Below are 23,629 nucleotides of genomic sequence, written 5' to 3'. Positions count from 1 at the left end.
AGCTTCATCCAAGTTGGCCCCAAACTCAAAGCCCAAATCTTGCTCAAGCCTTTGAAATACTAGAAATAACAGCTTGCGTTGTTACCTACTCACACAAACAACATCCAGCAAAGAACTGGAACAGCCAAAGAGCTTGTAAAGTGAGAACTATTTCACCCTCACTTCCCCTTTACTCCCTCTGGGGGGAATCTTACGCCTTTCACAAAATCTGACTGCAACATTTAAAGCCAAGAAAGTGCTCCTGCTGCTGGAGAAGTTACCAACCGTATACAGTTTTTGCTTTTATTAAGTTTAGCTGAAATAATTCTGTCGATGGCTTAGAGGATAGGAGACAAAGCTTACATGACTTCAAGAAATCTACCCTTAAGACTACGACTACATTATAAAATAGACATTAATACTTGTCACCCTTCAGTCAGCTGAGTTTTAATGTTTGTTTTTTAGGGACAAACATTTATCAAAAAAAGTTCTTCCTGAAGCAACTGAAACTGGTATTTACAAAAGTGGTTGTCTCCATGCAAAACAATCCCAATTAAAAGAAAAAAACCCGGTAAATTCTCAGTGTTCTCCTAGCTTTGGAGTAGATGTTTGACTACCTCCATCATAGCAAATACCTACACATCACTGAACACGCTGTTTCAAGCAGCAAGTGCCCTTATGACAGAGGATCACCCTGTACTTCAGCTTCTAGAAATACCACTTTTCACTAATCTCAAAGATGTACACAAGGGCATAACCAGGAGGTGAAGAAACAGTTAGAGGATGACTATCACTGCTGAAGTCTCTCCTGTGATACTCCTGCTAACTAGAATAATCCAATTCAGCTCTTGATGGCAACAGAAACTTTTTAACCAGAGACAAGAGTTCAGTAGTATGGTTATTCCTCTTGGAATATTCTAACGATGGATCAAATCCTGAGAAACAACATACGATGTTGGAGGGAGCTAAGGAACAACACAGCCAGGATTTGTTCCTAAGATACAAGCAAAGTCTCCACATGCACAGAGAAGTGGTGTATCACCATCTTATTCAGAACATGTCTGCAGGCAAGACACCACTTCCTGGATGCAAACAGTCTGGCGAATATACTCACTGACGTCTTCGTGAACTGTTCCCAAATACAGTTTTACTGTGATCTGACTTTTCCTGTTTCCTGCTGCAGCACCCCCCTTATTGGGAGCATCATTTAGGCCATAGTTAAATATATTTTTCAGTACAGTACACATCAGACAGCTGTGCAACATTAACAACAGGCAGAAAATGATGCATGTTTGCAGAACATGCCAGGATGACAACAAAAAACCCTGTGGAACATTTCACACAGAAAGGTAGCCTTGAGGACTCTTGCAAGCCTCAAGTGACAATCTTACCTTCTGGGCTGGGACCGGCATTCTTCTTCCCCACTGTCTGCCTCCTGCATACATAGGAAAGAAGAAAAAAGTTAATATGCTTTAATATATGCAGAATCCAAAGACTTGCATTTCACTGGTTTGATTGTAGAAGGCAAAGGAAATTCTCACTGCTGCTTCATGTAGCTGTCACTACAGAGGAACTCATTTTCTGCTCAGCTGTCACTTCATGTTCTCTCAAAACCCTTTTAAAAACTCAACATTACAAGAATTTTTGCCACTGCAGGATTTAGCATGCGTTTGCGTGGACTTCCGATAACCCCTGCCAACACGGCAGGCCAAGAGTCAAACACACAGTTTACTTCTGGGTAAAAAACTAAGGGGTTTTTATTATGTTTATGTAGATCATATGAATTCATAGTCCAATGTCAGCAATCAAGTGTAAGAATCCACAAAACCACCAAGTAATAAACGTGCCAAATAGGACTGGGTGAGCGCATACAGACTAGAAAAGGGAAATTTGAGTGAACTGTCATGTTCTGTAGCCTGTATTACCCCTGAACTCAAGGGTCACTTTATAAACACAAAATGATGCACTTCTACTATGCTTCTGAAACAGGAAAGAGGGCATGAAGAAAGTCCAGGGTTGCTCTTCTGCAAATACCTGCAGACGAGCTGAAACTCTGAAGTCAAAACGTCAGCAGAGAGCAACAGCGTGTCACACAAGGATGAAGTCAGAGGCGATGTACACCAACACCGTCACCGTGCTCTCCTCCCCAGCACTGCTCCCTGCCCAAACGCCTCTGCAGTAGGCTCCTGTAACGCTCTCCCATGAACCGCCCCAGGGCAGACTGTACAGCTCTTCTGAGAAGAGAAATTATCCTTTTCGTCCTCTTCAGCTTGCTTCAGGAGAGCAACTTGGAAGATGCTCTGTCATGCATACACTGCTTTCTGTTTTACACACCACGGCACAGAGACGGCAACTCAGAAAAGATGTGTAAGAGATTTCATGGGCTAGGGGAAGGCTGGGGAACGAGATAAACGTCAATTCCAAAGGGAGTCTGTGGAAAAAAGGAAAAGAGGAACTGCGTGCATCCCTGGGCCTTGGTACAGCCCCACCAAAGAGGCCATGTACCTACGTGCCGCCCAGGGCAGAAGAGGAAAGGAAGCAACAGGAGGGGAGGAGATTCTGGAATAGACACATTTACAAAACCTACAGAAACTAACACATAGAAGCGTCAAGATCAGAAAAGGGGAGGAGAGAAGAGTTAAGTTTCCACAAGATACCCATATAAACAGACGTTTTCTCCTGAGAACCTTTTGAACTATATTCTTTGTGCTTACTGCAAGCAAAGCTCAATTCAGCTCACTTCTTAATACAGAGTTAAATGCAGATGGTCCTGCTGGATATTCTGTTTCTCTCTCTCTTATTTAAGTGATCTGAATCTGTGAGACAGAAGAATAACTAGAAAATGCATGTTTGCTACTGGTCTTCTAAGAACAGAACTAGAACACCACCATGAAGTAGTTCACTTGGAGCCACCTGCAACCACAAATTCAAGCTAAAACCTGCAGACCATCTACAACAAGCAAGAGCTGGCAGGAATACCTTCTACTCATCACACCTTAGAATTAGCTCAGCGACTCGATAAGGAAGCTAGCATTCCTGACTCCTTCAAAATGAAAACACCAATGAACTCCACAGTCAACTGAAAACAAGCTGTAGCATCATTCAGAAGGGTGCAAAGAGGCAGATGAAGAGCAGCCATCAGAGGAGCAGCAGCAGAGCTCTTTCAGACCAGGGAGCCAAGCCCTGGCTTCTGAGATGAAGTGTCAGCTGTGTTCCCTGGCTGCCAGGATACTCCAGGATGCTCGCTGGGATGCAGACCCAAGGCTGGCCTGGCTGAAGAAGAACGCAGTGGCGTACAGTCACTTTCCATTATTCAAGCTTTTGCAGTAACCACGCTGGCGCAGGACCTATCTGAGCCAGACTGGTGTCCACAGCTCCAGACACTGGACAGCTGTCCTGGCGATCCCTGCTCCCCGCACAGCCAAACTCTCTGCACATTCCAACTGCCTTGCTTAACACCTCAGGGGCAGGAGCTATTCAACGGACCACGCTGAAGTAAGGCATCAAGCACCTCCAAGCAGCTGGCTAGTGCTTAACTATCGTGCATGCATGAAAGCAGTTAAGTACCTGCACTTCTAGAGCAAGCAAAGACAATCTACTTCAGTCCTAAATGCTTCACAGACCTCCTTGCCTTGCTCCTCTTCCCCTAAATCTGTAATCCTAATTACTAGCACTTCCCAGGAGAGTGTATATTCATTTCTCACCCCAGTACTGGAAAGTGCAGGCAATTCCCAGTGGGCTGGAGTGGAAAATACTGTGGTGAAAAGGATAGCTCTGATCCCTGAGATCACACAGTGTTCCTTTTAGCCAGGCGGCCAGTGTCACTACAGAAGCCACACAGGCTGCCACCTCAGTGCCACACACCAGTATGGCAAACAGGTATAACATGCAGAGTTAAACTCACCGTGGGCTGTGCCAGTGCAGACTGCCCCTGTGTTTGAGAGCTAAGGTCCTTCTGGACTCTGCACTAGCTTCTAGAGATCTGCCTGCAGAAACAGAGGGATGTGGCATGTCCTTTACACTACTAGTTGGTAAGTGCAGTGGACAAATCTTATAAGAATTTACACAGCTCAGTGGGTTCTCCTTAACGGAGCCACATATTAGAAGTTCTTGCAGCAAAACATTAAGAAAAACACAGACACATACACAAAATTTGCAGGATGAGGATTGAGACCTTTGAAGGGTCAGTCACTCAAGTATCATCAGCAACAGAGCCCCATTAAACTGAGAAAGACACTAGCACTATAGTTACCACCACTGGCTTTGCCCAATCCCCAACCCCACCCCTCTACTTTGGGCTGCGTGACCCGATGTAATGACGTGACAGCATTAGGATGGTAGTGTTAGATGGGGATGACAAACTCGAGCATAAGATACTAGAACCACATGCCTTTCATCCAGGATGCTGCATCACCTTAAGGACTTGGTGTACTAAATGTCCTAAATAAGATCAGCAAGACAAGACACTGGAAGCCAGCATCAGCTGTGCAGTTAAATAATGAATTGGTTCAAAGGAATCTATCTCAAGTCCTGTTGAAAACACCATTAGCTGTTGTGGGTGTGTTTGGTATCGCTGGAACTTCTCAGCTCCTGCCAGAGCACAAGCTCCGGTGAGTTCCCTGTGACAAAAACGTTGACTTGGGGGGGCAAGAGGAAGAGGTCAGAGGGGAAGAGGTGTCATTACATGCAGGACAGCTAAAAACATGATGGGGTTTTTGAATAAGCCAGAACAGCTCAAAAGCTTATATTTGGCTAGAGAACAAGTTCCTCAAACCCACAGTAAGGTAAAACAACTGAAAGAGCACTTGAACTCTCTGCTGCGCTGTTCAGGAACCCAAGCTATGCAAACACTTTTAGTATTATAATGAATGGCCATTTCCACACGCCAAAAAAATCCTCGTCACAGTAACTGGCAAGCCTGGTATGTCATAGACAAAAGTCCCACCAATGACAGGAGAAGATCTTGAAATACACAGATCGTTATCTTAGCTCCACTCAAAATTCAGCCCTCAAGAGCTCAGTGTGGAGGAGGCTAGACATGGCCCAACCAATTACCATCTGTCTCTGCTGAAGCTTTTACAAGATCTCTTTAATACTAGACATAAACGTAGCAGGTTTGCGTGAGAAGCACATCTATTCAGAACATAGCTGACTGTCTACAGAAACAGAACTGCAGACAAGTGCAATCTGAGCAAGAGATCCATCACCAGGACCTGGGATGCTATCTGGAAGAAAACCAACCTTCACTAAGCTCCTCCTCTTCTCATCAGCAGCTCTGACCAGCCTGCAGCCTACTCCTTCCCTGTATCTCACGTTTTGTCCTGGTATTTACAGAGCAGTCAGATTCAGGTATCTCAATCATCTTCACCTCATCAACTATCTCCTTTGCAAACGCATCCGTACCTTCTCACGGACAGAGGGCATTAAGCACGAAAGGAGATACAGCCAACGTTCCCACACTGCACATACCCAACCACTGCTACTTCTCCTCCTCCCCAAGCCCGGGCTACCATCCAGCGCATACCATACCCGTCCTACAGTCCTCTGCTTTGTGTTCTGGTCACTACATAATTCCACAACAGCAAAACATCACGGAACCCTCCCTGAGCTGCAATAACAAGTCACCCCACTAGAGGGGAGGGCAGGACAGAGAAGACGTGCCCAGGGCATGGTCAAGTGCAAGCTGCAGGGAAGGAAATGACTCCAATATTGACACCACTACTAAAACAAGCACCTTCAAATCTTCTTGCCGTTTTCAGTATATTCCCAAAGAGGAGGAAGTGCTGCTGCCAGGGCAACAATTCATCAGCCACAGACTGGATCAAAATCTGCAGACCTTCCTTGTTGGGGACATCTTTGAGAAGGCAGTTTACACTTCGGGAAGGAACATGCTTGGACAGCATCCTTGGGCACTGAAACCAGCCCTGTGGAGGTGTGACCTGTGACAGTGACCCACTCAGCTTTCAAAGCTGCCTTCACGCAGGTGGTAGCGCAAACCTTGGATCTTGCCCCAACCCGGGTTCCCCATGCCCTGTAGCACCCATGCTGCAACCACAGCAATAGGTGCAAGACACAGCAGCTTCCACAAATGCTACTTGGAGATTCCTGATGCTGGCTTGCTCCAGCCTCAACCCAGCCTGCAGTGAGGAGGAAGCTGAGCAGCACTGATGAGCTCCAGAAGGAGTCATGCCCTGCTTTCCTTGACCAGAAAGAGAGGCCTCGGGGGAAACGGAAGGAATGAGTCGCATAGCTCTAAACTAGGCCACGATATTAAATGCAGTTTAAAGTGAAAGATGAAAAATTCCATCTCTGCTCCATTCAGGCCATGTAGGACAGAATATGCAAAACATTAATCCTGTTTGTGCTTTGATCCACTGCCAACTATCTGTCATCAAAAGGGCAAGGGAGAGGAGAGAAAGTTTTGAGTGCTATTCTGTTCTATACAATGGGAGTCACTCCATGTCACGCAAACAATTCTGCTCTTCTAAATCTCCTTTTTGCAGACTGACGTAGTGATAAACAAGATTCAATCTGCATTCTTACATACAGGGACTGGAGCTGTCTGCCTGTATTTATTAACCTTAGAACATCACAGCAAGTTCTTTTACTGTAAGAGATATGATTATTAGCATAAGTCATGCGTCAGACATTCACTACGTTTCTATTAACCAAGGAACATTTCACACAGACTACACCCTACAAATACATCTTTCAAACCTTAAAAGAGATTCTGATTTAATAACTGCTTGCTACATGTGATTTTATGCCAACATACCTGACTGTGTAGACAATGCCTGGGAAGTGTTTTTGATCCGGAGTGTGAGTGGTCACAGCCATCAATATCAAGAGAGCACTGACAATTCAGACAGGTTTTACCCCACAAGTCAACATTTTGCTCACAGCTGTGACCTGCACACTTCAGACATTACAGAACTTCTCTGCCCCTTCTCAATTTTCTAAATCTTAGCTAGGTGTTGCTTTTTGGATGGGCAACTTCATTGTTTTCGTTGTTTGGTATGCTTTCCCCTTTTACAGGAATCCTCTGCACAGCAACAAACACCAGCAGTGAGTGATCCCGAATTCCTCAGAGGAAGGCAAACCAAGAGGTGGATGTGAAACCACCCTCATTTCTTAAAGCTGTTAATTTTCAAAGTCAATATCGTTCCTTTTTAAAAAGATCCTTATTAACAGGGGCAGAGAGGCCTTGTGCAAGTGTAGGAATGCAGAAGATATTTTGTGAGAAGCTGCAAGAGACAAAGAACTTGAAGCCTTTTCACCTCCTAGTGAAGTGCAACTGGCAGCTTCTTACTTATACAACAGAAACTTAGTTAATATAGATCTCCCAAAACCTGCGGCAAGATTCAGATGTAGCCATGCCATCAGAGAGGCTTTTCATTTAACACTGTCAAGCCACCATCATGTGAACAACTCTGGACCCAGTCTCAAAGGAGGTACTACAAAGAAAAGGCTTGTAATTAAATGAGCAGTCTTCTTGTTCTCTGCCTACCCCTTCCTTGGCTAGATCCCATCCAGTTGCTCAAACACACACTAAGTGCCTCTGAGCCGAACATGACCTTTGCTGGGAAGAAGGCAGCTGCTTTAGTCAAAGCAGAGGGTGCACATCCAGGCACCGATCCAGTTGTTAAACCATGCAAACACTCCTCTTCAGAGCGTCCACCAATTTCCCACTGTATCTTTGTTTGGGCTACAGCTGTGCAGTGCGTTGCAAGCTCCTTCATACCGGAGCTCTCCTTGTGTGTCAGCAAGTATTAAGCAAGTCACTACAAAACCCACCCTCCCCCAACTATTACCTAACGCATGGATAACCCAGTTTGGTTGAGTATTGCAGAAAGGGTGCCATTACTGCAGCCACAGCCTTTCCTCTAGTGCAATACAAGTCACCTCGAGATAAGAGCATCCACTGCAAGTTCAGATTCCTTAGGGCTCAACTCAACTCTTCACACAGACACATGGTGACATTAGAGATGCCCTGGGGTATCCGACATCTGCACGGGACTGGCATTAGATGCCCAAAGCAGCAAATGAATAGAGGCCCTTAAAGTCCAAGGGACCAGGATCTGTGCATGGACATCATGTAGACCTGAAGTTCAACACCTTCTGAGATGAAATATTTGACAGATGCCTAGTCAGCAGCAGGCCCTGCACAAGGCTGGTCCTATCAATAATAAATCATCTGCTGGGACAAAATAAGACAAATGTTTGAGTCAGATTGCCAAATATCTATTACACATTTCTGTAGCAGAGAGACTTTCATACAGCAGTCTGAGTTGTATCAATCTCTTAAATAAACTGTGTTAGCAAAAAGCCCACACAGACTGCATTTGCAGTAAGGCTGAAGTGCCAGCAACAACACTATGGCTTGTAAAAAGAAATAAGGGCTGACTCGAAAACCTGGGTTGATAAAAGGTTCCCTTTTTTCTTGCAAGAAGCCCAAGACTACACACAAATTCACCAGCTAGAGCTTCCAGGGCTGGAGGGGGGATGCTGAACTGTAACAGGTACCATTTCCAGCCTGACTGTGTCTAGTAGCAGTTTGGTACTAAAAAGGGTCATGTGACCACCAAAAAAAATGGGCAGCCAGAGTTTGCAAGTCCCACAGCTGCAACATGTAGAACAAAGACGACCAGAAACCTGCAGTAATTTGTATGAACCAATTTATTCGCTATATTATGGAAACCATCTCCTTGGTAGCAATATGTAAGTACTCACGTATAGAGGATAGGTCTCAAAGCTGAACTGAAAACTAGTTCAGAATCCCTTGGTCTCTGGAGATGGCTAACCTTAACCATTATTAAAAATTATGAAACTAATTAATAAAGTTACCTAGCATGCTCTAGAGAGCTACTCTAGAACTCGTAGCCACCTTTTGAAATACTTACATTTGCCATCAGACACTTTTTAAAAACAGACACTGATACCAGGAAGCCTTTAAGTTTGACATAAAAGTTCTTCAAAAAGCTAAGCTGAGCAAACTGGGCCGCACACGGGAAGGGGGAGAACCGTGCTGTGTTTTGCATAGTGCTTTTACCTCTCCAAAGCTATAGGGATAAGGGGTAAACAAGCAGCTTTCTCCAGCCGTTTCTCCCTCACCCATCACTATTTGCATGAAATGTCCTGAATGAACACTGTTTTCCTCCTCACATTTCTTCTGTGTTTGAAGTTCCACATAAGCAATAGCTTTCTGCAGCCAAGTGTTCATTCAGAGGTTGGCATTCCTTTTGGATTGTTTCCTGCATCACTTTGCTGTGTCAGTAATTGGTATATTTAGGTCAAAGACGTTGCACTCCTGCTCCAAAGAGAGAAAAAAACCAACTTCCTTATCAAAGCTTTCATCTTCCCACCGGAGCTAAGAGATTTATGCAAACCTTGTTTAGATCAGGCCTCTCTAAAAACTGCAGAAATAAAACTCAAACACTTGAAGACAAAAATTAGAAGCCTCCAACTGGTACAACAAGAGTCAGGATGAGAAATACAGCCTGCTACACTACACCACAAGAACAGATTAAAAAGGAGATTACTGTCAATTGAATTTCTGCAGTGACAAAAGCTTGCCTGATGGGGAGTACAACAGCTTTTGCCTTAATCACAGAGACGCACCCAAGGGGAAAAAAAGAATATAAACATTGTAGATACATAGTCACATTAAATATCCCTGCACCAAAGGAGTGTTATACATAACTCCTCTCTAAAACTGTGTAGTAGCATATCAGTTGTCACCATCTCTAGACACTAAGAAACAAAATCTATTGTATCCCTGAAGAGATCTTCCCTCTACCTTTGAAAAGGCCTTTTGACGCTGCACAAGTATGACAGAGAAGGCAGATAATTAACATAATTATGATGCTTTGCTGGATTTAATGCCTCCCAGAACCTTGAAGATACCTGCTTAGTCTCCTTTTAGGCAAAGCTAATGAAGTTGTCCACTGGAAATCTTAAAACCCAGAAGCATTTGTCTCCCCACAACAACAACAAACGCTTACAGTGATGGGACAAGTGTGAGAAAAGACACTTGCTGTATAAACACAGGCACTGTAACGCCCGTGTTTGTACTGGGAACTGATGCTGATGTCAAGGGTATAGTTTGACTAAGACCAAGTCAAAGACATGCATGTGTGTGCTGGGGAATCTCAGGGCAGGGCTCCTACACAACGAACAGCCTGTGATTAAACCGAAATCCCAGCTCCACAGGTTACCACAGGGAGCAGCTGCTCATTACCCATTCATGCAGGGTGACACACTTACATGCATGAAATCGTCCCTGTGCAATTATGAAGGATGGACAGTCACACCTCAAACCCTCTCTGTCACTACCTGTTAATACAAACACAGACCTTGCTCAACCTTCCCATGCACTCAAGAGCTTTCAGAAGCAGCATGGCCATGTGCACCTCCTCACCCAGAGGGCTGGCATCTTCACCTTAGAAGCTGGGCCTGATTCCAGCTGGGGGAGAGTCTCCTGAATGGCTGCATTTAAAAAATAAAAAAAAAAAAAAAAAAAGCTAAAACTAGAACTAAACAAGGCTGAAGGAGCGTTAAAAGCAAACTGGCTAATGAGCCATACACAGAGAAGCTGCAGACCTGGAACTGCAGCTGATAATCTTTTATCATTCCTGAGTGATACTATGATGCATTACAAGGAATAAGGAGGTAGACCAGACATGGCAGATGCACCCCACCGGCTCTGGGTTAAGTCAGTTTCCCATTGAAATGAACAAACATTAAATGTGCTTTTAAAAGAGGGAAATATTTGGTTGTCACTCTGCATGCTGAAGGGCTATTTTAGGAAGAGGAGGGTGGAAGGAAGGGAGGTACACCACAAAGGGAAGGGTCTTTGTCTTGCAATCAGCCATCTTCCTGTTAGCATCCAGTTTACCTTGGTGCAGACTCACAGCAGCCTCATTTGTATCCCTGCTACAGTTACCTCCACTAAAAGCCCTCTGCCTACTGCATCAACAATTAAAGGAGAATTTTCTGGATGAAAAAATTTCTCAAAGTGGGAAGTTATTTAACACTTAAGAAGGTGAAATAAAGGCTCTGAAAAGGGAGCAGAGCAACACTCAATCTTTTCAAATTCCATGATACTCAACCTCTAAAAAAGCAATATGGACGGGAAGTCATTAATATTTCAAACTCTTAACCTTGCCTAACCTGAATCTGTGTTCAATTGTAAAATTATGCAAATTGTTATCTAGCATTGGGGGGGCAGGAGGGAAGATGAGGTATCCAAGCAACTACATTTTACAGCGTATCTGGATGCAGCAGCATCCGCGTTGGCACTCGCAGGCTGCTGTTGCATAACCCTGGATTCAGCAAGAGCACAGCCGGGGAGCCTCTGCTCTATTGCAGTGACAGATCTAGAACAGAAGTGGCTGGTAGAGGCTTAACAGCAGGAATTTAAACTATATCAGAAGAGGAATTGGTAGGAAAGTCTCTTCACCTCTAGCCTCTGTTTGGGTAGGGAAAAAACCCCACGTTTCAGGCAAAACTCCAAAAGGAATTGCTGGGACAGCTTTCTGTGCATGCAGGACACAAAGCAGAGCCTTTGGAGAGCAGAGGGAAAGGAACGCCTGAAGATATTCCCTGGCACGACACTGCAGAGAGGATCACAAGGTACAAAGCGTACTCCTTGTTCACATCCTCCGTCCCCAGGGCGCAGAACAGCCTCCCAGCTGCCCCGCTTCTGGCAGGGGACCACTGCCACTAGAACTGGAACGTCACAGTTATAACACTCCCCAGAATCACTCACTTCTTAAAAATACACCCAGGTATTAGCCTCATGCTGTTGGAACTTAAGCCAGCATGCTGAGCCATTTTATTGCCTGATACAAGCTGGTTTATAGGCTCTTTTGTGCACTGCTTCTCCACAGTACAGCTCTGCCTACACTCAGCGCTGCATGTCTGCAGCCAACCAGAGATACAAGGGTCTAAGCAGTTTCCAAGAGATCAAAAACAAGGCAGCAAATGTAATGACATCTCCTCCAACAGAGGCTGGAGAAAAAAAAAAAAGAGAAAGGAAAATGAAGCCGAGGAGTAGAACAGGGTTTTCTGGATGAGTCAAGTAGGAGCAGAACAAAGTTGCATAATGAGTGCCCCTTGACTTCTGTTATTTCTCCCAGCCAGCTCCTCCAAAAAATCTATTTGTTATTGTTTATTTGGGTATCAGTCCAAATTACTGTGGGAGGAGAGAATAGGAAAAAAGGAAATGCAGTCAGGCTATTAATTGTAGTACTGTAGTCATCTAGCACTCTCCATCCATTAACGAATCAGTGCCCTGTTTACTGCAACACTCTCTGGAGCCTGAAAGTTAAATACAAGAAAAACAGATCTTAATTAGTCTCTTGCAAAAGTGACTCCAGCACTGTTTCTCCTTGGCCAGGATGAATTCTGCCTTTGCTATTTGCCCACTGCTCAGTCCAGAACGGCAGCGTCATTCCACGTCTCTCTCCAGAGAGAGCAGGCAGCAGCAGGGGAAGCAGGCGCCTGGCGAGCAGCACGGAGCTGGGAGCATCGCGCCTGAAATTTAAGCCTCTGCGAAACATTATATTGCAATAAAGGCCAGGCTGTGTCAAAAGCCAGGAGCGACTGTGGCCACCACCTGTCCTCCCATTCTCCCAGGACAGAAAAGAAGTCACGTTCCTACATGTGTACATCGGTAACAGGAGGAGAACTGTACTAAACCAGAACACAGTGTTATGCCGGACCACGCAGCCACTTGCCCTCACTCTCCACATACCAAACCTGGCTATTCCAGGAGCAGGAACGGCTCACGCAGAAGCCCACTGTCCAGGACAGCCTTTAACAACACAAGGACAGAAACACTGTGCCAAAGGCAAAGGAACCACATTAGGCTTGGCACAAGCCTGGATTTGCCTGACCCCTGGAAGTTCAATAGATGTATCAGATTTGTGGCCCTGCAGTACTTGTCTAGATAATCCCAGCCTCCTTTGTACCATCTGTTTCCCCTTCAGCAGACTGGCCATTAGACACAATGCTAAAACTCGTGTCTCCTTAGTAACAGGTTTTTGTTGATCCCTCCCACGCCTCCCAATCTTTCTATCAATCCTGTAATCTACTAGGATTTTCCCTGCAGGGGACGCGTAACAGCGTCAGTGGAAAAAAATATATGGGACGAGAGAAACACTTTAGGGCAAGGGTAGAAGGTGTAAAAGGGGAGCGCATGAAGTTAGAAGAGCTGCAGTCTATCAAAACCAGATGTTCTCATTATATCGGAGCAAGCCACCAACACACCTTCTGAGTGCCGGGTTTAAGATCTCATCTGAGCACTCAGTGCTTCAATAGCTTTTTCTTAAAGGAGTGACAATTATGAAGAGTTTCCCATCAATACACAAGTCTTAAGAGAAAACACTCTACACATACCCTGCATCCCTCAGACCGTCTTCTCTAACACCTCAAAGGTAACAACACTGTGCAGGTAAGGAAGGACTGTATTTCCAGTCCATAGAGACTGGCTCTCTTACAGCTGAGTCAGTGATTGCTGGCTGCCTTTGGTTCCTTAATCCCTAAATCCCCACACTCTCTTCTTGAGGTTAATCCAGTTAAAACTCTCCCTTCCCTTTGGCTGGTGCCTTGCATAAATAACCACCTGAAGAGCAGAGCTGCAGAAGCCAATGCTCAGAGTATGGCACTTCCCAGAACTTTGTCCTGCTGCAAGAGACAACCCAGCCTAGGCCAGACAAGGAAATCAAGATTAGCTCGGTGAGGGCAAAAGGCACTCCTTATGGATTGTTTAGGTCAGCAGGAATCAATCATCCAATCCGATCCAAATCCCCCAGTCACTTTCTGCCTTAAGATAACTAGAAACAGGTTTATGCTGTACTAAGACAAAGCAGCCTTAAACCAGTGTAAGCCCTTACGTGAAAATCACCTTTTTGGGAGGAGAACTTGCCTTTGAGGTCAGCTCTCCATGAGATGGCTACGCAGTTATATTCACAGAGGCCATGTGGTATTGGAAAAGCACCGCTGGTCAGCAAAAGAAAATCACTTCTTTAGACTTTGCTGGGCTGACCTGGTCCAGGCACCTGAATCCCCGTGGGCAGGAGAGCGAAGGCAGCACCAGAAGCGGGCAGCCGGGCCTCAGCACTCAGCCTGCCAGGAGAGGCCAGGGCAAAATACAGAACAGCGCATGCAGACCATGAGGACTGTCTCATTACACACAAGCCATCAGCAGCCTAATCCAGCGAAGATGTGTATTTGCCCGGTAGAAAAAACAAAACACACCCAGTGAAGACGCAGAGAAATCCCCAATAAGTCTTGCCCGCTCCTTGCTATAGCATGGAGAAAGCGAGGACAAGTGGCTGTACGAAAGCGTGTCCCTTTCTGACAGTGAGTCCGTACCCACTCCCCATGGCACTTGTCCCCTGGGAGGGAGCCCTGTGCAACCCCGCACCATCCCCCTGGGCAGGCAGCGAGCAGACAAATGCTTAGGCCTGGTTCAACCCCCCACACAGATCCTGCCCCCGCAGCCCCCCTGCCTATCTGTCCATCTTATTCTCACTGTGAAGCTGGGCCAGAGGCTCTGGAGCAGCACACATTGCTGTGGAGCAGGCTGTCAGGGAAAACCACTGCACATGGGCTCCCTGGTGCTTGCCAAGCTCTTCAAGCCATGCACTAGAGCCAGGACCCGGACCATAAGCTCTTTGTGTTCCTGGTCATTCACAACCAAGAGAAAGAGAAATCTGGTTTTGAGGACTGTTTATCAGCCTAGTCCTTCCAAGATCCTCAGTCTTGGGGGTAGTGAGAATGAACAACCCCATCAGCGTGCTTTCCTAGCCAAAGAGATAGCAAGCAGAATATGTATCCTGCTTCCCAGGCCAGAGGCGGTTACACCGAGATAAGCAGGTGTGGGGTAAGAGGACAAAACAAGGAGCAAGATGCCTGCGCAGCTCTGAGCTGCAACACGTTCCTGACTCCATTCACACAGCCGTGGAAAGCCGCCGCTCAGTCTCTGGTGCATATTTAAACACTCATTCTGAATGGCCGATTAGTCAGAAGTGGAATGTTTCTGCATTCATGGAGCAGCTATTTTAAGATTACATTATGCACTCTGCTTCCATTAATAGGTACACATAAAAAAAAGGAAAGGCGTTACACCCAGCAATGCATTTGTCTCAGCGGACTTGAGTGCTGCGTGTACAAACACCAGCACAAGCAGAGGAAAGCGAATCAATTCCATCATTGTCAAGTCACATTCTTTTTCACAGCTCCAAAGATCACCTAGTCATTAGGGTTGCCAAATCTTGATGGAACAAGTCAAATCACCATGTTCACTGGCCACCTCCACTGTAGGCCTGTCAGCCTGTGTCTTCACGGAGATTAAACACAGCCACAGAAGTCACCAAACGGAACAAAGTTAGGCCAGACTACTGCAGCATCTCACGTGTCCTGCAGCTCTGGAGGAGGCTGACCCAGATACTCTCATCCAGACACCAGTTTCCCTGCTCGTGTTCCCGTGCTCTCCAGCGCTGCCTTCACTCAGTGATAACCAGAGCACATCTATACTCCTCCGGTACCTCGGGATCCCCTTCAAGGACTTGGGAGTCCCACAGTTATTTGACAAGCTGAAAGTTCACAGAACTTGTTTTGGAGCAAGTCAAGAACTCTCAGGTTTTTTAAGCTAACCAACCTCAAATTATTAAATGCTGTCAAGCTTTTATGAAAGCCAAAGGCAATTTTAGGGAAAATACACACTTGTGTTTGGCCAAGACCCACCCCCCAATCTCTCCTGCATGTATTAGGATTGCAGCTGTATCCATAAAATTCACACACAATCACCCATCAACTGTAACATCTGAGCTGCGATATCAGGGTTTGATCCACGTGGTTTTCTGAGAGGGAGGACTGGGGGAGCTAAGAAGTGAAGCATGAATACAAGCACTTAGCCAAACAACACAGATAAGTCGAATGCCAATGGCACAAGAGATATTATTTCAATTTCAAAAGTCAATAATCTCCACACAAGGCAGATTCAGTATAAAGAGTCAGTTTTCTGTCAACAGTCTTCCTTTTACTAACAGGGTTATACAGATTGTTCTGAAGATCAAAGCCGTAGGATCCAAAAGGTACACATATAATAAATCTCATTAAAACTTGAGCAGGTCAGGCCTCTGATGAACTTAAGCTGTAGATCCTTCTAATGCTCTTGAAGAAAGCTCGGGTGACCAGCCAAATGAGGATTCCCTCTGCTCACAAATCCACATCTTCTGAGCCAAGTGCAAATACTGTATGAGCTAAGCAAAACAGAGTTTTGTGTGTGGGTTGGTTTTAGGTTTTTGGGTTTTTTTTTTTAAACAATGTGAAGAGCAAGCAAAAAGTCTCAAATTATGAAGCAACAAATGCTAGAGTCAGAGCTGAAAATAACATCCAACTTGGAGGAAAAAAGATGATTAAAAAAACATTGTATTAAACCAATGTTACTTTGATGTTGGATTCAAATCTGAAGAAATACATTAGCCCACGCAGACATAAAAAGTACAAAAAAAAGTCTAATAGTATGTGAACTCTAGAGCACAGCCCATCTGCTGAAAAATGAAAGCTACTAAAGATGGACAGCTTTACTGTCAGGGCATCCACACGCAGACACTTCAGGGCACTGAACAACTTTAGCTGCTAGTTATCTCTCCTGTAAAGCCTTGATCCAAAGAGTTAAGAACACTGATTTATACCCAAGAGCAGTTGCTGTAGCAAAGGGGAGGGGGGCAGAAACAAGGAGGACTGGACAGCAGTAGCACCACATATATATACACATCTCTCTCTCTGAAAAACAGTATTACGTGGTGTCAAGGAAGGAAATTAAAGCTAAAGAGAAGGATGCCCACATGCTTGAAAGCATTGCTTAAAACAAACCTAATAGGAAGTCTGACCTCATCAGTCTTCAGCCCTGGCAGGGTCCAGCTTCCACGGTGCAGAGGTGGAACGGACACAGACATCACACCCTGGCAGTGGGACTGGGAGCTGTACACAGCCTCACTAACGGCACTTTTAGTGCTCAAAAACTTTGGTTGTTGTGGAGAAACAGTAAACTCTTGGCACAGATGTGGTCATTTCAACTTTGTTCATTTTACTGCAGTAATAAAGATATTGCTTCACAGATGCCACAGTTGATAAATGCAAAAACGTGGAACAGAGCAGATAATTTCCAGCTTTCTTGGTTAAAGCACATATCCCTCACCAAGGTTTAAAAAAAATTTTAAAATCTCTTCCCCCAGGATTTCAAGATATTTCTTTTACCAAAGCATGTTTTTCCCCCCTGTTTTTTAAGAGGATAGTAAGAAAAAAAACAGCTTCTAATGCAGAAAACATTTCTGTGAAAAATATGGAAGAGGTAGATAGAAAATCCTGGATTGTATTTAACTAGTGACCAAGGTCACAAATTAAGTAGTCTGAGAATTTCTGGTAGCTTAGCCCTGAAATAGTCCTTTTTTTTTTTTTCCACCCCCTTCACTACTTAGCTCAAAATGCAAGACCAACAAGAACACATGATACAGCCTCCATCGGTACGGGCAAATACATGGCTGAAGTCACAGGAGCACATTCTTCAGGGCTCATGAACCATCACATGACAAACATCACAAGAAGTGAATTTACTGAACACAATTTAAACTTGAAGCAGTTAAGAATAATAAAAACCATTACAGAAACATCTCTTAGGAAGGGAGGAGCTACACTTGAAAAGACAGCAGCAAACAACAAAGCAAAGGTCAGTTCTTATGGTATCTGGAAGTTTTGATTTCTAGTGCTACACATATAAGCTAGTATTGCTTAGGACCCTAATATATACTTTTAGTTACATAGCTTACAGCCAATAAAAAAGTTGACCAGCACTCAGTGAAGACCTTATCAATAAACCTCTCACAAACATACAAATCCTTGAATTTAATTGCATAGACTTGAGCTAAAACTTTCTGCTTCTGCATGTTTGAAAGCCAGCAAACTGTTCATTTGCTATATAGCTTAGAAGTAAGAGTGACTTCATTTTCAAAAAGCAAGAGGACATGCAAGCTACAATCCTCCTCCTTAGCTGTCAAGAAGTACTGACAGCTATTTAGAAGAAAACACATATGAGGTCTGCTTCCAACTCCAACCAAATAAATGGAAATAAAAGCAGAACTGCCTCTTAATAAGATGGTGTTGTACAAACTGATTTTCACACTTCTACTGTCCGTATTGATTTCTGTACCAGGACAAAAGAACTTGTTTTTTATTTCGTAAGAGCCGCTTTCATTGGAAAAGTCTCAAAGCCATACTAACATTTTATCCTGACAATTTAATTAGGAATTTGTCCAACCCTAGAGTAGCGCTCAACATTCTGGGATCCTGAAGGCTCTTAACTGTTTAAAAAGGTTACAATGATCTGCAGGGCCACCATCAAACAGATCACTGCAGGCTCATCCTTGGGATTAAGTCATCTCTATTTGCGAGCCCTTATGTGATGATGTCTGTCACAGAGCGTAAGTACTGCATGAAAGCCTCTTCAAGGCCTTCACCACCATCTGTGAATTACGTTATTAACGACGGTATGAACTTCCTAAGAGCATCTGGTTCCCTCCCCACCCCCTCAAATCGCTGGAAGGAGCTCTTCAGTATCAAAACAGGCATGGGTGAAGCTGTTTTCCTCCTTTCCCTCTCCCCACCTCCTCCTGCCCTCCAACAGCAGAGCATAGATGGGCCTCCGTTCTCCACTTCCATCCCCTACATGTATTCTGCACAGCTCTTGCTATTGTTAAATACAGATGAACTAAAACAACTAAGTGACGCGTGTACCACAGGCATTTTACTGGGAAAAGCGGAAGTTTATTTCATCATTTTGCAGAGGCAGCATCTGAAGTATGCGACTGAACTGCTGCTGCACAGCGCATGTACTGAGGCGCCACAGGGACTGCGCAGTCCTGCCCCGAGACCTCACTTCTCACCAGCTCAATTCCTGAAGTTAACCAAAACCAGGCAGCAGCCATTAAGCCAACTTGCTCTAGTTAACTTTCTAGATGCAAACAAGTATTTTGCCATCCCAACCCTCTTCCCCACCAAGGATGTTTCAGAAGCTTATCCTGAAAACATGCCAGCTTCTTGTAAACAAGAACTAGGAGGAGACAGCATCGCCCGGGACATCAGCGCACACTCGCCACTGAACTTTGCAGAGTTCACAGCAGCCAGCCTCCTCGCCTGCTCTAAGGGATCATTTCCTCTTGCAGGAACAGAGTTCTTCCCATCTAATTTTCTGCTGCTTGCTCTTCAAACCCAGCTTCTTTTCTTGCTCCGTACACAGGGCTTTTAAGAGCTTCTCATCACCTCAGCTTTCTGTATACATCATCATCAGTTTTTCCATTCTGTTTTTCACAGTGTAATTCTTTAGTTGCGTTACAGATCACAATCCAGGCCATGTTGCTACAACCCTGTAAGATACAGCATCTTCCTCTGTCTTAACTTAGCAGCAGTATTTCTTAAAAGAAAAGAGCAACATTATGGCCAGCTCAATAAAGACTTCTATTCAGCAGGAAACAGCATCCAAAACAAACAGTCCTGTAATGTGCAATAACAGGCAGAAAATACTGGGCGGGGGGAGGGAGACAACAACGTTTCTGCACAAATTCACAAACCCTTCTTCTAACATACTGTTTCTCTTATACCCATGTTTCAAATAAACAAATAATCAGGCATATGTTGAGATGCCTGGACACTAGCATCCAGAACATACTAGATACAAGTTACAAGTAGCTACAGAATTTCTTCAAGTCTACAAAAATAACGGGCAAGTGTGTTTATTCAGAGTCACCATCACTCTGATGTGCTGCCTGAACGCACGCTCTTTGTGCGAGCGGGTGTAAAAGGAAGCATGCAGTCACTGCTGACCTCAGGCTACAGGAGGGAGGAAGCTGGATGCACACAGCAGCTAGCCTCCAGGATGGCTCTGCCAGGGTTTAATTTTATTTCAGTCATGACTAGTCCATCTGCTTTGGATGGAAGGTCAGGCTCAAGATAAACCACTACCCAGGCTCCTGGGAAGGGACATAGCTGTGTTTTTATGCAGCCATTTAAACAAGCCAAGAGAGCCATCAGAAAATGAAGCATGTTTTACTAGAGGGTCTGCTTAATAAGAGTCCTAAACTCTTACTTACTGTAACTTTATGGGAGGGGTGCAGGGAGAAGAAAAACTGGCAAGTCTTGGAGCAAATTAGTGGGAATTAGAGATGGGCTCTGCCACGCTCACCTCCCAACATACAGTGGGAGCACAGCATCCCATCAGAAGGATCTTAGGATAATAACACTGATATCTGGAATGACAGCAGCTAAAATTGGAATGAATTCCCATCTTTCAAACAGTATGTACAGGTGACCATGTAATCGAATTAGCTAATATTTTGCTAAATCGGTGCATTGAATATTACCCAATGAGCTCATTTTTGGAGGCAGTTCAATGCCTCACTTCTAGGACTGATGTCAGTGTCACATGCTTGGAGAGGATCAGTCTGCAGCTGGGTATTTTAAAGCCTTCTATTAGGAGTACAGAAAAGTCAGCGGATTTCAGCAGCATCAACTAATGAATTTGTGTTTCATCATAACAGTTTAGTCACCAGACCCAGCTGTCAATGTCTCTGTGAGATTATCAGGCCATTTCTGACACTTCCCCTTCCCTCCGCTTTAAGCCACTAGATGGAAACTGAAGAGTGCAGCCACTAAGTTGTTTCAACAGAGAAAGTTGTGTTTCAACAGAAAAGGAAATTAATAGAAAGACAAGGAAATGGGAAACTCTCACTGATTCTGACTGGTTCATCAAAAAATGATTAACCATTGAGAGACTAAACTAATCAGCTGTAAAAACAAACAAACAAACAATAGGAGGGCAAAAGGCGTTGAGCATCAGTAGCACAAACGCTTCAGGCAGTAACATTCAAGCCTGTGCTCAAATCCCATTCCCTCACAGACCAACCGTGAAGTCACATTTTATTTTGACATAATGTCACTGAAGTTCAGTGGCAAGCGTTCATGCAGTATGTGTGAAGCCCCCCGCACTTCGATGCTCACTGCTTGCACTTTGTACCAACAAGTAGGAGCAGATTTTCGCATTACACAAATAAGCAGTGTCTTCATTGTGCAACTGCATGCGAGTTTTTTGGAGAAAAACAATGCTCAAATACAAGGAGTGTTGTGTGCATCAGGCTACAGAGTGGGTGGTAGTGATGTTGTCAGAAAGTACTCAGCACTGCTTACCTCCACGCCCATTGACTTCAGTAGAAGGCTACATACGAAAAGGCTCTGAAGATGAAGTGTTCCCTAACCCGTGGCGCTGTCCATACACTATACTTAAGAAAGAGACAAAACAAAAAAACCACAGAAGTGAAGCGTCATGAAATTGTAGCTTTTTTCTTTTTAAGAGTCTTGCAGTCCCCATTCCAGTTAAGAAAACAGACTACACAGCCCTCAGTTCTGAGCAAGCCCTTCACCACGCTGCCTGAACATTTTACGTCTCTAGAGTGTAGGATGAGAGCAACGCTAATAACTTGCTGCATGCTCACACTGCTCCCAGAGGACCTTGGATGAAGATGCCTTAAAGCTTCATGTCCTGCTCAACTGTGAAGTTGTTCAGTGAGATGAGCTAGTTTAGCCAGGGGCAGTATGAAAACACGCAGCCCTCACGTGTAGCACAGGGCAGGGCCCATTTTAAAGATCCCTGGGAGCTTCTCTCAAAGAAGTTCACAAGCTCTGAATCTGTTTCAAGGACAACTCAGTTCACCCTCATCCAGGCTACAAGTTTCATTTGTAATAGTTTTAAGAACAGGAGAGTCAAAGGCAAGAAGCCCTAAACTGCCATGAAGTGAACATGAAGCCCCATACACAGCATTGCCAGAGCAATGAGCAGCCCGGGACCAGGCACTTGAACTTAGTGTGTGAAGTCGCCTCAAGCTTCAGTGCGAGCAGACACCCTGCTTGCACTGTGGGAACCCCCAGGCTGCTAAATACGTTCGGTGTACAGACTGCAGCTGGGGTCGGGGAAGGTTGTTATAACCAAGACAAACTACCTCACAGTGTTACTAGTAGCTAACTCCCAGAGGCTTATGACTTCTTTTCAGACTGTAGTGTTTATCCTAGGCATTCAGTCGAAGAAAGAAGAGACTAAAGGAAGTAAGATCCTTACATGTACAAGTTCTTATTTAGCTGCTTGTGGTTCAGTAAGACATTCTCTCTCATCTTAAGACGAGGCTTATAAATTCAGTGTACCTCAAAGGTTTTCAAGTGAGCAGAACGCACCCTTAATTCCAAACTATCCCATTTTCAGCCAAAACTCCTCTATACAGAGCTCCATTTTTCCAGAGGTTTGAAGTTCTTTGGCAGTTGTACGCAGCCTGGACCAGGCTGCACATTTATTTTTTTTTTTCTCTTTTTTATTTTTTTTTTTAATTTTAGACTTAATGTAGCATGTGCTCTCAGAAAGGTTTACAATGCAGCCTTTTGTAGATAACTTGCTCCAAGCTGGGCCACTGCCAGGTTGTTATCAATGACATTTTAAAGCAGATGAATGAAGTTCTTATTACGGTGACAAGCAGAATTGTGATATGGCACATGCATACACTGAGAGAAGAGAGCTTGCTATTAGTTTGTCAGGTTAATAAATAAATAGTGATTTCATGAATAAAAACCTTTTATTAGGAAACAAAAGAACAAAATTAATATTTATAAAGCTTTAGTGGTTTAGAGCACCCTTTAAAATAAGATCATTCCATTTCAGTCAGAGCCACCATGGATTAGAGATTCTTGAACATCGCTTCCCCTCCTAATTCTCTTATCGTAGCAGTGCAACACAGAAAACAAAGCTCTGCCTTCTGAACTGGTTCAGGCCAGGCTCAGGCCTGTTCCACTTCTCCTTTGTGAGCGAGCTACTCAGTTTGAGATCGACAATACTGAAGGCCCATGACAGCAAACATTTCTGTTACATCTTCAGGACTGCACCTGTCGGAAGAGCTGTCGGTTGCTTATCGCAGCAGGAAGTTCTCACGTTTTACACAGCGTGCCTCCCCACCACAGAGACACCGAAGCCAAGCCAAGAGCAGTGACGCTACACGTTAGCAAAGCTGCCTGCTATCAGAAGGAGCTGGCAAATCGCTCCCCATTCTCTGCCCTCAGAAAAGATTCTTCACTAATACCCCGTTGATATCTCTCAACCGCTTCAGGGTTCTTCAGTATTTCCCACAGCACGTGCAAAGAAATGTTCACCATCAAAGCGAAGTTTAAAAAGACTGAAGCGTGTCCAGGATGTCCTACTTCATAGCAAGCAAGTGAAAATCTGACGCACACAGATTGCTTCTCGCCTCCAGCTATCTTTGCACGTACCCGCTTTGGCTCAAGGCATTCTGTGCTCATCTGTCCTAAAACCAAACTTGCAATTTAAACTTTAAACAAGCTAAGTAGTTTAGGTTTGGGTTTTATTTTGGGGTTCTTTGGGGGTTTTTGGGGTGTGTTTGTTTGGGTTTGGGTTTGTTGTTTTTGTTTCTTTTTTATTATTTTTTTAAAATGAAGCACATCAAGTTTAGAATCAAGATGTGAGCAATTACTCAAGCTTAAAAATTTATTTTGGCTCATGCCATCTTCTCCCCAGATACTAACAAGATGTAATACT

General features: G+C 44.5%; 1 protein-coding gene across 1 annotated transcript in view; it reads right to left on the bottom strand.

The window, feature by feature from the left end:
* SSH2 (slingshot protein phosphatase 2) overlaps positions 1–23,629 on the bottom strand; it is a 102,948-nt gene that overhangs the window by 69,198 nt on the left and 10,121 nt on the right. Inside the window, exon 2 of the mRNA XM_068415881.1 lies at positions 1,371–1,414. Within this exon, the coding sequence (XP_068271982.1) occupies positions 1,371–1,414 (44 nt within the window). The remainder of the gene's footprint in view (positions 1–1,370; positions 1,415–23,629) is intronic.

Source organism: Nyctibius grandis, chromosome 18, assembly GCF_013368605.1.
Source record: "Nyctibius grandis isolate bNycGra1 chromosome 18, bNycGra1.pri, whole genome shotgun sequence".
NCBI classification, from domain to species: Eukaryota; Metazoa; Chordata; class Aves; order Nyctibiiformes; family Nyctibiidae; genus Nyctibius; species Nyctibius grandis.
Note: the sequence above shows the minus strand (reverse complement) of the source record. Positions and strands in the feature narration are given on the sequence as shown.